The sequence below is a fragment of the Lineus longissimus genome, chromosome 3, assembly GCF_910592395.1.
Source record: "Lineus longissimus chromosome 3, tnLinLong1.2, whole genome shotgun sequence".
NCBI classification, from domain to species: Eukaryota; Metazoa; Nemertea; class Pilidiophora; order Heteronemertea; family Lineidae; genus Lineus; species Lineus longissimus.
In genome coordinates, this window is record NC_088310.1 from 18,896,564 (window position 1) to 18,910,491 (window position 13,928).

At 43.6% G+C, this 13,928-nt stretch overlaps 3 protein-coding genes across 7 annotated transcripts in view; all 3 read right to left on the bottom strand.

Moving 5' to 3' along the window:
- Positions 1-6,012, bottom strand: part of LOC135484105 (serine/threonine-protein phosphatase 2A 56 kDa regulatory subunit epsilon isoform-like) — a 33,746-nt gene extending 27,734 nt beyond the window's left edge. For all 4 annotated transcript variants that reach the window (XM_064765226.1, XM_064765225.1, XM_064765224.1 and 1 more), the window contains exon 1: positions 5,520-6,012. In XM_064765226.1, the coding sequence (XP_064621296.1) occupies positions 5,520-5,661 (142 nt within the window). In that variant the 5' untranslated portion in view covers positions 5,662-6,012. The remainder of the gene's footprint in view (positions 1-5,519) is intronic.
- Positions 6,013-7,066: 1,054 nt separating this feature from the next.
- On the bottom strand, positions 7,067-9,252 carry LOC135485027 (uncharacterized). 2 transcript variants are annotated; one of them, XM_064766751.1, is made up of 3 exons: positions 9,178-9,252; positions 8,059-8,959; positions 7,067-7,772 (listed from the first exon to the last, which is right to left on the bottom strand). In XM_064766751.1, the coding sequence occupies exons 2-3, from the start codon at positions 8,946-8,948 to the stop codon at positions 7,406-7,408; spliced, it is 1,257 nt and encodes a 418-aa protein (XP_064622821.1). In that variant the 5' UTR covers positions 8,949-8,959; positions 9,178-9,252; the 3' UTR covers positions 7,067-7,405. The 2 variants fall into 2 exon arrangements, with proteins under 2 accessions (XP_064622821.1, XP_064622822.1); XM_064766752.1 differs by having other exon boundaries at positions 9,119-9,237.
- Positions 9,253-10,388: 1,136 nt separating this feature from the next.
- Positions 10,389-12,984, bottom strand: LOC135485028 (uncharacterized). The gene is made up of 3 exons (XM_064766753.1): positions 12,951-12,984; positions 11,539-12,454; positions 10,389-11,252 (listed from the first exon to the last, which is right to left on the bottom strand). Exons 2-3 carry the CDS (start codon positions 12,441-12,443, stop codon positions 10,733-10,735), a joined length of 1,425 nt encoding a protein of 474 aa, XP_064622823.1. The 5' UTR covers positions 12,444-12,454; positions 12,951-12,984; the 3' UTR covers positions 10,389-10,732.
- Positions 12,985-13,928: the final 944 nt, after the last annotated feature.

Here is a 13,928-nt window from a genome sequence, read left to right on the forward strand (position 1 = left end):
ACTAGTCGAGCCAGTCAGTCACTTCCAAAGCCCTTCATCAACTCATCCACAGTGGAAGCTGGAGAGCTACTTGTACAGCAGAGAGGCCTACCTCCATCACGTAGTAGGGCAGAATCGTGAATTTAGTTCAACTTATCTAGGTCAGGATACATTTACATGTACTCTAGCCTCGGACACAATTCCCTCAAGAAGGCCAATCATCCTCAAACATGCCAGAACAAGGTTTTAGATGTGATCCCCAACAACATTTTACCTATTTTCTACCATTTGGCAACTAAAAATTGCCATGAAGATGAACTAGCTGGCCATGTCTCGTCCTGACAAGTCAAGGCACTCGCAAACAAATGGTCCACAGGGACATTTACAATACCGGCAGGTGGGTAGTTAGACAACAACTCCAGACCCCTGCCCTGAGAGGATGATGCCATACTGGAATTTCGCGTCGCTGCTGAATCATTTTCGTGTAAACCAATCTGTCTGGTTTCCAATAACCAACAGTGAGAAATAGAAAGCAGCGTAATTGGTGAGAGTCTGTGGCAAGCCAAGCATCGAACTGGATCATGAGGGAAAAGCCGGCAAATCAATATTTCGTGATCGTTCCATCCCGGTGCACCACATGTCCATATCCATAGATATGCTTCATGGTGGTTACAAGCATGTATTGGTCAGACATGTACATGTACAGTATATCATCGTAGATTTGCTTTGCAGTGGCTACATGAGCAGCCAAAAACATTATCAAATGTATCCTAACTCCGTCGGGTGGCAGCCCATCTTCTACTAATACTCAATGCCTTCTATACACAGGCATGATAAACAGTTTGTGATGAGAAACTGAAAGACGTACCAGAAGGGCAGGGCATGGGATTATGTACCATACTGGTGCGTACCAATCTATATGTGCAAGCACGAATACATTTCATATAAAAAAGACCAGACTCTGAAAAGACTGCCATTCCACTCCGAGAATACATGTAGTCATAAGCTCGGAAAATCCAAGCCATTAGAAAGACTAATCGCCAACGTCAAACCAATCTGTGGCGATCAATGCCATGCTATAGATAACCAACCAATCAGTGTGCTGCCACACCTCACCTCTCGCTTTCGACATCAAAGTTCATAAAATCGTACAGCATTATGGCGCACGAAAAAAAACCTCATTTCAGTACCACCATTGTCATTGATCATGCATTCAGTAAAATACACACCAACTTCAAAATGGTCCGATATAATAATCATGGCTGGCTGCAAATGATGGACATGTTCTTTTCTATGAAATGTTATTGTCATCCTTTTGCACTTGTACTTTTATTTGAATGCTTGAACTTTTAAATGCATTTTAACGGTTTTTGAATCATCTGGGTGCACTGGATGGTGGTTTTTAAAATATGGTCTTTTACTTTTCTGGAGAAAACTCTTTTCAAAGCTTTTTTGTTTAACATGTTGGCCCTGTTTTTTAAACATGTTTGACCACACCTGTTGAAGTTTTGTCAAGTCTTTCGCTGTTCTGACGTCTTGATCACACCTTGACACCTGGTCACTGACACTGATAGACGATTATTTGCGACCATACAATACAATTTCGAATAAGAATTCCGATCTGAGATACATGTACATGTTGCAGCAAGGAGTACGTTGATGATGAATGAAATGGCCAGGGCCATTGTGCTCACCTCATGTGGAGGAAAGATGGATAAAGAGCATGGTCTTGTGTCATGTAGTGTTAGGTTTGATGTAGGGCCAAGCAATTACAATTTCCCCAAAATGGCCAATTTACAGTACATTCAACCTCTGTGACCTTGAAAAGTAGGTCAAATCAAAGAAGACCCGGGTGACACATTGGGTGATATGAATAAAGAGTAGTAAATGCTTTTATCTAAAACTCCATGTACATTTACACTTGGCCTTTTTGTACAAAATTGAAGTAAAAGCATTTGCTAGCCTTTATTCATATCACCCATTGAATGGTTGTTAGAATTAGATGTACCTATGATATAAAATTGGTGCCAATCGGGCAAGTCATTACTAGGAATAATGGCATTTTGAAGAATTTAGGATTTGGCCGCCTCCCTGGAGGCCAAACGGAAAATCAGATCGCACCAAACTTCGGTACCTGAGATCACCTGACCAAGGGGTACATGTGTACTTAATTTGTGATCAATAGTCATTGCAGTTAAGAAACGTGCCATAGTTACGGCCTGACGGCGAATTTACGCCATTTGACCTCTGTGACCTTGACAAGAAGGTCAAATTAAAAACCTGTGTGACATATACTGTATGGTGGTTAGATGTACCCATGATATCAAATTGGTGGCAATCGGGCAAGAAGTTAAGGAATAAGCACATTTTTAAGGTTTTTGGATTTTGCCCCCTGGTGGTCAAGTGGTGAATCATATTGGACCAAACTTCGGTCCCTAAGATCACCTGACTAAGGGGTAAATGTGTACCAAACTTGGTATCAATAGTCATTGCAGTTTAGAAACGTGCCATCGTTACATCCTAACGGCTAATTTACACCATTTGACCTCTGTGACCTTGAAAAGGAGGTCAAATCAAAAACCCGGAGGATATATGATGCACCTTTGCTAGAAGTACCTACCATATTTTTTTCAAAATTTCCCGACTACTATTAAGGGAGATATTGCATATTTTCACTTTTAACGTTTGGCCCCCTGGTGGCCAAACCATGAAATGAATCGGACCGAAACTTGGTCTCCCAGGTGTCATTACATAAGGGTACATGTGTACCAAGTTTCAACTCAATAGCTCTAACAGTTACGAAACGTGCCCTGCTAACGGACGACGGACGACGACGACGACGACGACGGACGACGGACGCCACGGTATGGGATAAGCTCACCTCTGCTAAGAGGTGAGCTAAAAACCATGGTCTACAAATAAGATAGCTCCATCACGATCAGACCAAGCTTCTTTTTTTACACCATTTTCACCCTGTAATACCATGATACATGCCTTCTTTAGACGTCCAATAAAACACTCAGTCTTACTCTTAGTCATTTTTAAATTGCTCTATTCAACATTGTGATAGCTGTGAATTTCTTTCGTCAGCTTAGAGCCGAGCAGCCAAGCATTAGCAACAGCAGCCATAGCAATTTCCACGAGCAATCCAGCTATTGCAGATCCAAGGTATTGATCTTAGCAAGCGTTGCTCGCGTGCATAAGCTACAATCCTCATTTGGCCGACGTCTGCATGTACATTTTGTATGTGTACACGTACATGTACATTACATGTATCAAAATCAATGAAAAATGACAACCGATTTTGAAGATCATCGCTCATTTCAAGAACAATCATCAAATTTGGTGATGAGAGACGGAGGTATTTGAGATTCTTCATGCCAATCACTTTCATTCAATGTCATGAATGTAAATCATAATTTTAAAAGTGCCTGGAACACCCTTCGTTCTTCATTATTGTTTTTCGCTATGGCTGCTCAATCACTGTGTGAATAGAATTTTAATCAATCTTTTTTTCATGCCACGTTTGCATGATCAGCCAGGCACAGTGTCAATAGGAATAACACACGCACAAGCAGAGCTTGAGTATGCAAATTGCTGTCAGTGTCATTACTACATTGGCTTGAAATTTTCAGATGATCAGCTGAATTATCCCAGGACCCAGTCGAATGCAGGAGGATATGTAGCATTCAACATAAAATATACCTCATCCATCCATCTCTGACAGCATCATCTCATCAACCAGCTGGACTGTTGACAATCCATCTCTGTCAACACATCCACCAGCTGTTTGCAATCCATGCTGACAGGGAGTGAGTGACAAAAGACTACCCAAAGCTCTGTTTGCTATCCATCTCTGACAGCTGAGGCAGTCAACCTCATGAAGCTGGACTGTTCACTGCCAATCTGACATGTCAAATATGTGGACTCTTCCCAATCTATCCCCGACAACAAGTCAACCAGGTGGACTCTTCACTCTCCATCTAGCTATTCAACTATGTGGCCTCTTCACTTTCCATCTTTGACACCAAGTCAATCAGGTGGACTGTTCACCATCACCATGACATCGCAGCCATGTGGACTCATCACTTTTCATCTCTGACAACACCAGCAGGCCAATAGGTGGACTCTTCACTATCCATCTCTGTCAACAAGTCAACCATGTGGACTGTTCACCATCACTCCATCAATCTGACAGTGTCAGTGACATGTCAACCATGTAGACTCTTTACAAATAATTTATTACAATCCATCTCCGACAATAAGTCAACCAGGCGGACTGTTCACCATGATACATGTAGCATCAACCATACTCATAGTCATACACTGTCAAAACATGAGCTCATCTAGATTCAGATGAGATGCAGTTCTAATTGACATCATGGAATGGACAATGACAAGCTGAATACAATGGAAAACATGTTCAGAAGATTGCATTGACAGTAATACTATTTATAAACGCTCCTGAAAATAAACCCACAATATATACTTGACCATTTTTGACATGGTTTTCACAGGTCACATGATTGTTTTTTTCCTGAAATGAAAAATACCTTTTTTTGTGGATCTTTTGTAATGTTTGATTACAAGTGGGACTTGTAACCTACACCGTGCTACCATACTTTCCATATAATATGTTCATCAACATTAGTTTTATTCAAGTCAGACGTTGAGTCACAGTTGATATTCCATCATCACCGTTGGCACTGTCGTTGCGAATAGTTGTAATAAAAAGGAAGCGCGGTGGCGCAGGTGGTAGAGCGTCGGTCTCTTGATCAAGAGGTCGTGGGTTCGATTCCGGGCTGAATCGCCACTTAGAAACTTCCTACTGGTCGAGTTCGATTGAGCACTTGATATTTTCTTGTTGAAACCCCAGATTGATTTCTGTGGAGACCGGGATAATAAATGGTACCAAAAGCACATTGAGCAAGGTGAGAAGCCATGGTAATGCGCTATAATAGCACCCAACATGATTAATAATTTTAAGGTCAGAAGACATACTATTGTCGTCATTGCCGAATAACGTCCTGATGCCATTTCCCAACAAAATTTTGGCAATAATACTCGCAACATTCCGATGTGGCGACAAGTTTCGTCTGATGTAACATGCTCTGGAGCGGGTCAAAAGGCAACGATCATGATAACTATTGAATTGAATGATGACGACATGATCGACTACGGTACAATAATGCTGTCAAAGCGAACATCTGACATTGCATGAAATACTTGAAGAGGAATATATCTTAAACTGTAATAAACATGTCAAGAGTGATCAACTTATCATGTCAGCATATCAAAGACCCAGAACTGGAGTCCAGACCTAGGCTCTTCAACATGTTCAAATGACCTTGACCTTCTCAAAACCAATTGACATGTTCAACATGTTTACGTGTTCAACATGTTCAATGTCAATCAACAACTGACTGAACAACTAGAGATATTTCGACGTGACCTGCAGCTCCAATCAACTGCGTGAACTCTGCAATACTAGGAAGAGCTTAAACGAGCGTCACTGACCAGAATCCGGAGCTGATACTCACCTTTGAGCTGCGCCAAAGCTTGAAGTTCAACAGCATTTTTACTCCGGTAATGAGACGACCCCTGAGATCTTTTCTGTTTCTTCGTTTTTATGGAAATCTTGCTATTGAATGGGTCGATTCTGTCCACAACTTTCGTCGACATGGTGAACTAAACACACCGGTATCTGTTGCAATAAACACCCTGAACCTTCTTGTGGAGAGGAAACGTGCATAAAATCAGCCCAATGTTCGTAAAATCCTAACATTATCACTTGGACATTTTTGATGAAAACATCGCCATGTTCGAAATCCGTGGAGACCAACACGACAAAATCAGCACTGTTTATCTGCATGTAATGTACACATTTCCTAACAGTTTATGGATTTTTATGGTATCTAGATTCATGACAATATGTTAAACACACAGATCATGAAGTTACCATGGTAAAAATCCTGTAATTATCTATTTTTCTGAGTGTATACGCTCCCCGGTAGTGTTGCCAAAATACCTTCTCGTCAGGTCACGCGATGTCTCGCGTTATTGAAAATTTAGGGACAATCTAGTTCCATGCTCTTCCCATAGATGGCAATGGTGTTGCTGTTGGTGATGTCATTTTCTGGTTTACATCGCCAATAATAATATCGTTATCATAATAAATACAAATTCTCCTCAATGTAATTGGAATGTACACTTCGATGCATAGATCCTGAGATTGACACAGATAATCATGCACCTGACCTGTGAACACCAAGACCTTACTAAGACCCTGATATTTTGACGAAATGCTTACATTTAGTTCTCATGACTCACCCTAACTAAGTGCCAGGTCAAAGGCTACAAAGCCGACCAATGCGCCTTGACATGATACGCCGACTTGCGTGATGGCCCCCTTCGCCCAACGCGCAAAACCTCACGTCAAACTGATGGTCTTTATTCGGACGCCTTTTGCCCGAAAATATATATCGGACTCCAGACTTGAGGAAAACGTCGGAAAAGCCCGCGTGGGAAAGGGGATTTGCAAAACGTGACTAACAAGAACGGAAATTTTCTCTTGAATCACTAAATCGCTCGGGATGACCAAACTTGAACGCTCACGTCGGGGTTAAGACCCAAGGCTGACTGTACCTAGGCTGGATGCGTGGTGTCTTCATACTTCGGCTTAAATTCGGGGCCTTTGCATTTACTGAGCTATGTTGGCGAGGAGAGGAGCATGCAACTGACCCTGGTAAATTTGAATAAACTACCAAGGCCAGGTTGTTCAAAACAACTTTTGTCACTAACGCTGGTGTTAACTTAACTTGGCACTGAGTCTGAGGGGTTAACTGAAGGAGATAACGCTGAGTTAAGTTAACGCCAGAGTTGGAGACAAAAGTTATTTTGAACAACCGGGCTCGGAACCAGAATCAGAACCGGAACCGGACTCTTGGTGATTCAGATCGGCCGTAAAAAGAAAAGCTGTATCCTAGCGTGGGTGAACCAAAGGGCAGTCCTATGAGACGCGCGATAGTCACTCAATACTTTATTTGTTTTCTTTTTATTGAATAGTCTCTTCAAAATGAAATGAATAATGAAAACTGTATTATCGCCACCCCAAACATTTGCGATGCACCAATACACAAAAAAGCGAAGCACCAATACACAAAAAGCGAAGCACCAATCAAAATTCAATATAAATCGTCCGCGGTCGGGCGGACGATGTCGTTGGGGGTCACATTACGTACATGTAGGGGTTGCGTAACTTGCATACTTCAGATTTACAGAATCGTTCTAAAGGAGTATATAGACTGGGCAGTGGTTCAAGTGCGAATCAAGCATGATCGAACTTGCGTCCACCCTCCACAGACCGTCCGGATACATATTCTTGTCGTATTTGATCTCAAACAACAGTGGCCAAAAGTAGGCAAAATCACCCGTAGCTGAGTGCCTCCCATCCGGCCTCAATCGCACTCACATCTTGCAGCAATGAATGAGATTTGAAGGCACGGACGATGCCATTCGGCACGTTGCTGCCATACCCGATACTGTCCAGCTGGTCTTCAATAGATAGTATTTTTTCCGTTCTTTTCATTTCTTCTTTAATCCATTTCTCGCGCTGCTCCAAGTGCTCTTTCTGTGCTTGAGCGAGCATATCAAAATGCACCCCTTTGACTTGCATCCCCGTCAAAGTTTCGATGGCGTCACTTGCCTGTCCTTCTCTTAGCTTCGTCTTCAGCGATGACAACAAGTGGTTGAATTCCTTCAACTCCTTTCTCCCGAGGGAAAGAGCCGTTTTTCTGCAACGAGAAAACTTCATACAATGACCATTTCTTAGTAGGAGAAATCAACGCTTGATAAAAGTGGGCGCACCAGCAAATCACTTTTTATACCAGGCCGGTGATAGATTAGGTTGATTTTGTGTGACAAAACCCTCACTCCAAACTGTGGTGGGTCAGCTGAGAATCTGAACCCAATAACCAACCTAAGTGTAGGGGACGGAGGCTATTGAATGACTGAGCTCAACTCGACACGTCGAATGCTGTCGACGAACTCTAAGAAGAATATCTCAGTGTTCAAACATACCTTTGTGCCTCTTGCCATATCAAGGCGTTTCTGTCGTTAGGGACATTCACAACCAGGTCCCTGACCTCTATCCACCTTTCTCGCACCGTCTGGAGTAGCGTCCGAGTACCTCTGCATTCCAACACACCGGACTTCACCATGAAGTTTTCCAACAACATCTTCAATCGGTCAGTTCGTACAAGGGCTGCATCGGTTGCTAAAAGCACCTCTTGTAACACCCCATTCAATTTGAACGTAAAAGATGATGCGTCTTTCAAAAATGTAACCTCAGTGTGCAACTCAGAATAAAGAATTTCGCATTCTTTAGCCAAATCTGTGAGTGTGTCTAGTTTCGACTGTTCAGTTAACTTTTTATTCCTTGCTTCAAGTAATGACCGTTGAGCTCTTTCCTTATCACTTTGTGCATCTGACATTTCTTTCCTCGCTCTAGACTTCTGATTGTCGTAGCTGCGCCATGCATCCTGCCATATATGGTCTGCAAAAACGTACCACCATTGATATTCCGGCGTTTTCACTTCACGAAAATCACGTTCTGCGCGCTGAAACGTGTCGTCTGCCTGACTCTCTCGACGTCTGGACGCCTCTTCCTCATTCTCGTGTTGGGTGATATTCTTCTCGCACTTGCCGATTCCTGATTTCAAAGATGGTATCTTTTTCGCAATGTCGTTCCTCTTCTCTTGCTTAGATTCCATCTCTCTTTTTTTCTGTTCGAACAATTGATTCACGCATTTGGTCATTGTCTCCACAGATTCGTGAAATTTTCCCCCATCTTTCCGGATTGTCATCACGACTGCAATGGCGTCATTGCTACGGCCGTGTTGGATATGGTCACTGAGGCTGGTCAGCATGGAAACCAACTCATCATTTCGTTGCCACGCGGTCACCTCCATCCTGAACAGCGCTGAAACAGCAATACCGCGTAATAAAAACTCACTGCGTGTGTTATACCGGGAAACCGCAGAACGAAAAATTTCACAGAAATGAAACAAAAGTATGAGACACATACGTTTTTGACCGGTGTTTTGGTTTTAACATTGACCTCTCCCGCGAGACAACTTACTGATAGCACCGAGTACCCATCCCCAAGTAACAGTACGGGAAGTGACTATATGTATTTACGCTTTTGGCCTCCCGAAACGGGTTTAATCCACTCCACTGGCTAAAAGTTGTTCCTCAAACTACGGGAAATCCCAATCAGGTCGAATGTTCTTCTATATTGATATCGCAACCTTTGGGGGCAATCTCGGGAATATTTCATGTAGGTGCTCCGTAATTTTGTTCAGGCATTGGACAGACAATGTCGCCGGATCCTAGTGTATCTAATCAAGCACGGTGTGCTTCCCATTCATGCAAAAATGTGCATTACTGTGACATCGACCAGGAGCCGTCAAGACATTTGATCCCCAACAGCGTGGGGAAGGCGCTCCTCGACCCCGGCGGCACCCCGGTCTTCGGTCTGACACACGTGTTTTCAAGCAGGAGAACAGCTGTAGAAAAGAGTCAGAGAAAGCATGCCCTCACGTAACTTGATCATTAGGAAGTTTTCAACCAGACCCTCCCCCACCCCCTCATCACCGAGGGTTAATAACGGGCCTACGTTAAACTATCGGCGCTGGGGGCTGGAGTGGGCAAAATGACATGATACGTCGACTTGCGTGATGGCCCCCTTCGCCCAACGCGCAAAACCTCACGTCGAACTGATGGTCTTTATTCGGACGCCTTTTGCCCGAAAATATATATCGGACTCCAGACTAGAGGAAAACGTTGGAAAAGCCCGCGTGGGAAAGGGGATATGCAAAACGTGACAACAAGAACGGAAATTTTCGCTTGAATCACTAAATCGCTCGGGATGACCAAACTTGAACGCTCACGTCGGGGTTTAGACCCAAGGTACCTAGGCTGGATGCGTGGTGTCTTCATACTTCGGCTTAAATTCGGGGCCTTTGCATTTACCGAGGTATGTTGGCGAGGAGAGGAGCATGCAACTGACCCTGGTAAATTTGAATAAACTACCAAGGCCAGGTTGTTCAAAACTACTTTTGTCACTAACGCTGGTGTTAACTTAACTTGGCGTTGAGTCTGAGGGGTTAACTGAAGGAGATAACGCCAAGTTAAATTAACGCCAGAGTTGGAGACAAAAGTTATTTTGAACAACCGGGCTCGGAACCAGAATCAGAACCGGAACCGGAATCTTGGTGATTCAGATCGGCCGTAAAAAGAAAAGCTGTATCCTAGCGTGGGTGAACCAAAGGGCAGTCCTATGAGACGCGCGATAGTCACTCAATACTTTATTTGTTTTCCTTTTATTGAATAGCCTCTTCAAAATGAAATGAATAATGAAAACTGTATTATCGCCACCAAAAACATTTGCGATGCACCAATACACAAAAAAGCGAAGCACCAATACACAAAAAGCGAAGCACCAATCAAAATTCAATATAAATCGTCCGCGGTCGGGCGGACGATGTCGTTGGGGGTCACATTACGTACATGTAGGGGTTGCGAAACTTGCATACTTGGATTTACAGAATCGTTCTAAATGAGTATATAGACTGGGCAGTGGTTCAAGTGCGAACCAAGCATGATCGAACTTGCGTCCACCCTCCACAGACCGTCCGGATACATATTCTTGTCGTATTTGATCTCAAACAACAGTGGCCAAAAGATGGCAAAATCACCCGTAGCTGAGTGCCTCCCATCCGGCCTCAATCGCACTCACATCTTGCAGCAATGAATGAGATTTGAAGGCACGGACGATGACATTCGGCACATAGGCGCACACTTTCAAGGTACTGCGCAACTCGCCCATCATATAACGATTTGTCTCCACTGACTCCACGCAACGTCCCCAGTATTTTCTCTGTTCGATTAACTCCTCAAGCGCTTTTTTCTGATGGCGATATTCTCTGCGCAGTTCTGTCACGTTGCTGCCATACCCGATACTGTCCAGCTGGTCTTCAATGGATAGTATTTTTTCCGTTCTTTTAATTTCTTCTTTAATCCATTTCTCGCGCTGCTCCGAGTGCTCTTTCTGTGCTTGAGCGAGCATCTCAAAATGCGCCCCTTTGACTTGCATCCCCTTCAAAGTTTCGATGGCGTCACTTGCCTGTCCTCTGCTTAGCTTCGTCTTCAGCGATGACAACAAGTGGTTGAATTCCTTCAACTCCTTTCTACCGAGGGAAAGAGCCGTTTTTCTGCAACGAGAAAACTTCATACAAGGACCATTTCTTAGTAGGAGAAATCAACGCTTGATAAAAGTGGGCGCACCAGTAAATCACTTTTTATGCCAGGCCGGTGATAGATTAGGTTGATTTTGTGTGACAGAACCCTCGCTCCAAACTGTGGTGGGTCAGCTGAGAATCTGAACCCAATAACAAACCTAAGTGTAGGGGACGGAGGCTATTGAATGACTGAGCTCAATACAACACGTCGAATGCTGTCGACGAACTCTAAGAAGAATATCCCAGTGTTCAAACATACCTTTGTGCCTCTTGCCATATCAAGGCGTTTCTGTCGTTAGGGACATTCACAACCAGGTCCCTGACCTCCATCCACCTTTCTCGCACCGTCCGGAGTAGCGTCCGAGTACCTCTGGATTCCAACACACCGGTCTTCACCATGAAGTTTTCCAACATCTTCTTCAATCGGTCAGTTCGTACAAGGGCTGCATCGGTTACTAAAAGCACCTCTTGTAACACCCCATTCAATTTGAACGTAAAAGATGATGCGTCTTTCAAAAATGTAACCTCAGTGTGCAACTCAGAATAAAGAATTTCGCATTCTTTAGCCAAATCTGTGAGTGTGTCTAGTTTCGACTGTTCAGTTAACTTTTTATTCCTTGCTTCAAGTAATGACCGTTGAGCTCTTTCCTTATCACTTCTTGCATCTAACATGTCTTTCCTCGCTCTAGACATCTGATTCTCGCCGCTAACAATGTTACAAATTCCTGCAACCTGGCCTACGACGGGCACAAAAACGTACCACCATTGAAATTCCGCCTTTTTCTCCCCTTCATCCCAATCACGATCAGCGCGCTGATACGTGTCGTCTGCCTGACTCTCTCGCCGTCTGGACGCCTCTTCCTCATTCTCGTGTTGGGTGATATTCTTCTCGCACTTGCCGATTCCTGATTCCAAAGATGGTATCTTTTTCGCAATGTCGTCCCTCTTCTCTTGCATAGATTCCATCTCTCTTTTTTTCTGTTCGAACAATTGATTCACGCATTTGGTCATTGTCTCCACAGATTCGTGAAATTTTCCTCCATCTTTCCGGATTGTCTTCACAACTGCAATGGCGTCATTACTACGGCCGTGTTGGATATGGTCACTGAGGCTGGTCAGCATGGAAACCAACTCATCATTTCGTTGCCACGCGGTCACCTCCATCCTGAACAGCGCTGAAACAGCAATTCCGCGTAATAAAAACTCACTGCGTGTGTAATACCGGGAAATCGCAAAACGAAACATTTCAGGAGGGGGTCAGAGGGAATCAATTACTACATCATTAAAGACCGACATTGATGGCGCCGGAACCCCAAATAGGCCTACTATGTTTACTCAATGGCTACAAGGACAAGTCCGATCGAAAACGAAAGTAGCATTTGTTTGCACTCCGTCCGGGGACACTTGCGACAGCCCATGATCCAAAGGCACGGGCGGCATTCAGAAAACTACATGTATTTATTACTAGGATATGCAAGCCAAAGAAACAATGAACACTTTCCATCGCGGTAGTAGATTGATTTTTGAGCTGGGCTTCAATGAGAAAGTTAGGTATGATAATGACCTACAGCTATTAAGAGGAGCGACAGAAATGAAACGAAAGTATGAGACACATACGTTTTTGACCGGTGTTTTGGTTTTAACATTGAGCTCTCCCGCGAGACAACTTACTGATAGCACCGAGTACCCATCCCCAAGTAACAGTACGGAAAATGTCGACGGGAAGTGACTATACTTACGCTTTTGGCCTCCCGAAACGGGTTTAATCCACTCCACTGGCTAAAAGTTGTTCCTCAAACTACGGGAAATCCCAATCAGGTCGAATGTTCTTCTATATTGATATCGCAACCTTTGGGGGCAATCTCGGGAATATTTCATGTAGGTGCACCGTAATTTTGTTCAGGCATTGGACAGACAATGTCGCCGGATCCTAGTGTATCTAATTAAGCACGGTGTGCTTCCCATTCATGCAATAATGTGCATTACTGTGACATCGGCCAGGAGCCGTCAAGACTTTTGTGAAAGTTGCCCTCAACTCGAATACTTCACTTCGATTAGTCATACACAGAGCAGAGAAGTGCTGTCATCATGCAAGAGGCTAGAGACAGATTTAAAGAGAGGGTAATCAAGAACAGTCATACATAGAGCAGAGAAGTTTTGCCATCATGCAACAGACCTGATGAGTCTAACCAGTTCATCTAGAGATTCCTGGTTATACAGTAGTCGACTTGAAAACTGTTAAATGGAGAAACAATCAAGTAAGATTGCCGCAGCTGAATTGGTTAGGGAGGTTGTAACAAGGAGAGAACGGCCTCTTTCGGAGTTAAGGTCAAGGTTGTGTCTTGGATACTGCAAACCAGTGTCCAATACCTTACCATGCCTCGGGAATTTTGACTGCCTCCATGTCAATGATGTGGTCTTCCTCAAAGTGTCCCAATCGATCACTGGAACGATGCAGATTCCTCGACAATGGCACGACTGGAGATGCCTCCTGTCGTGGTTGTGACAGTTATTACATATCATTTTGACAACAATCAATTTAATATGTCACAGGTGGTCAGTTTCTCTGCAAATTAATGGGAATCCGCCGTTGAAATATATCCCCACTTTTCCTTTGAGTGTCTGGACAATGAAGCAACCAAGATAATG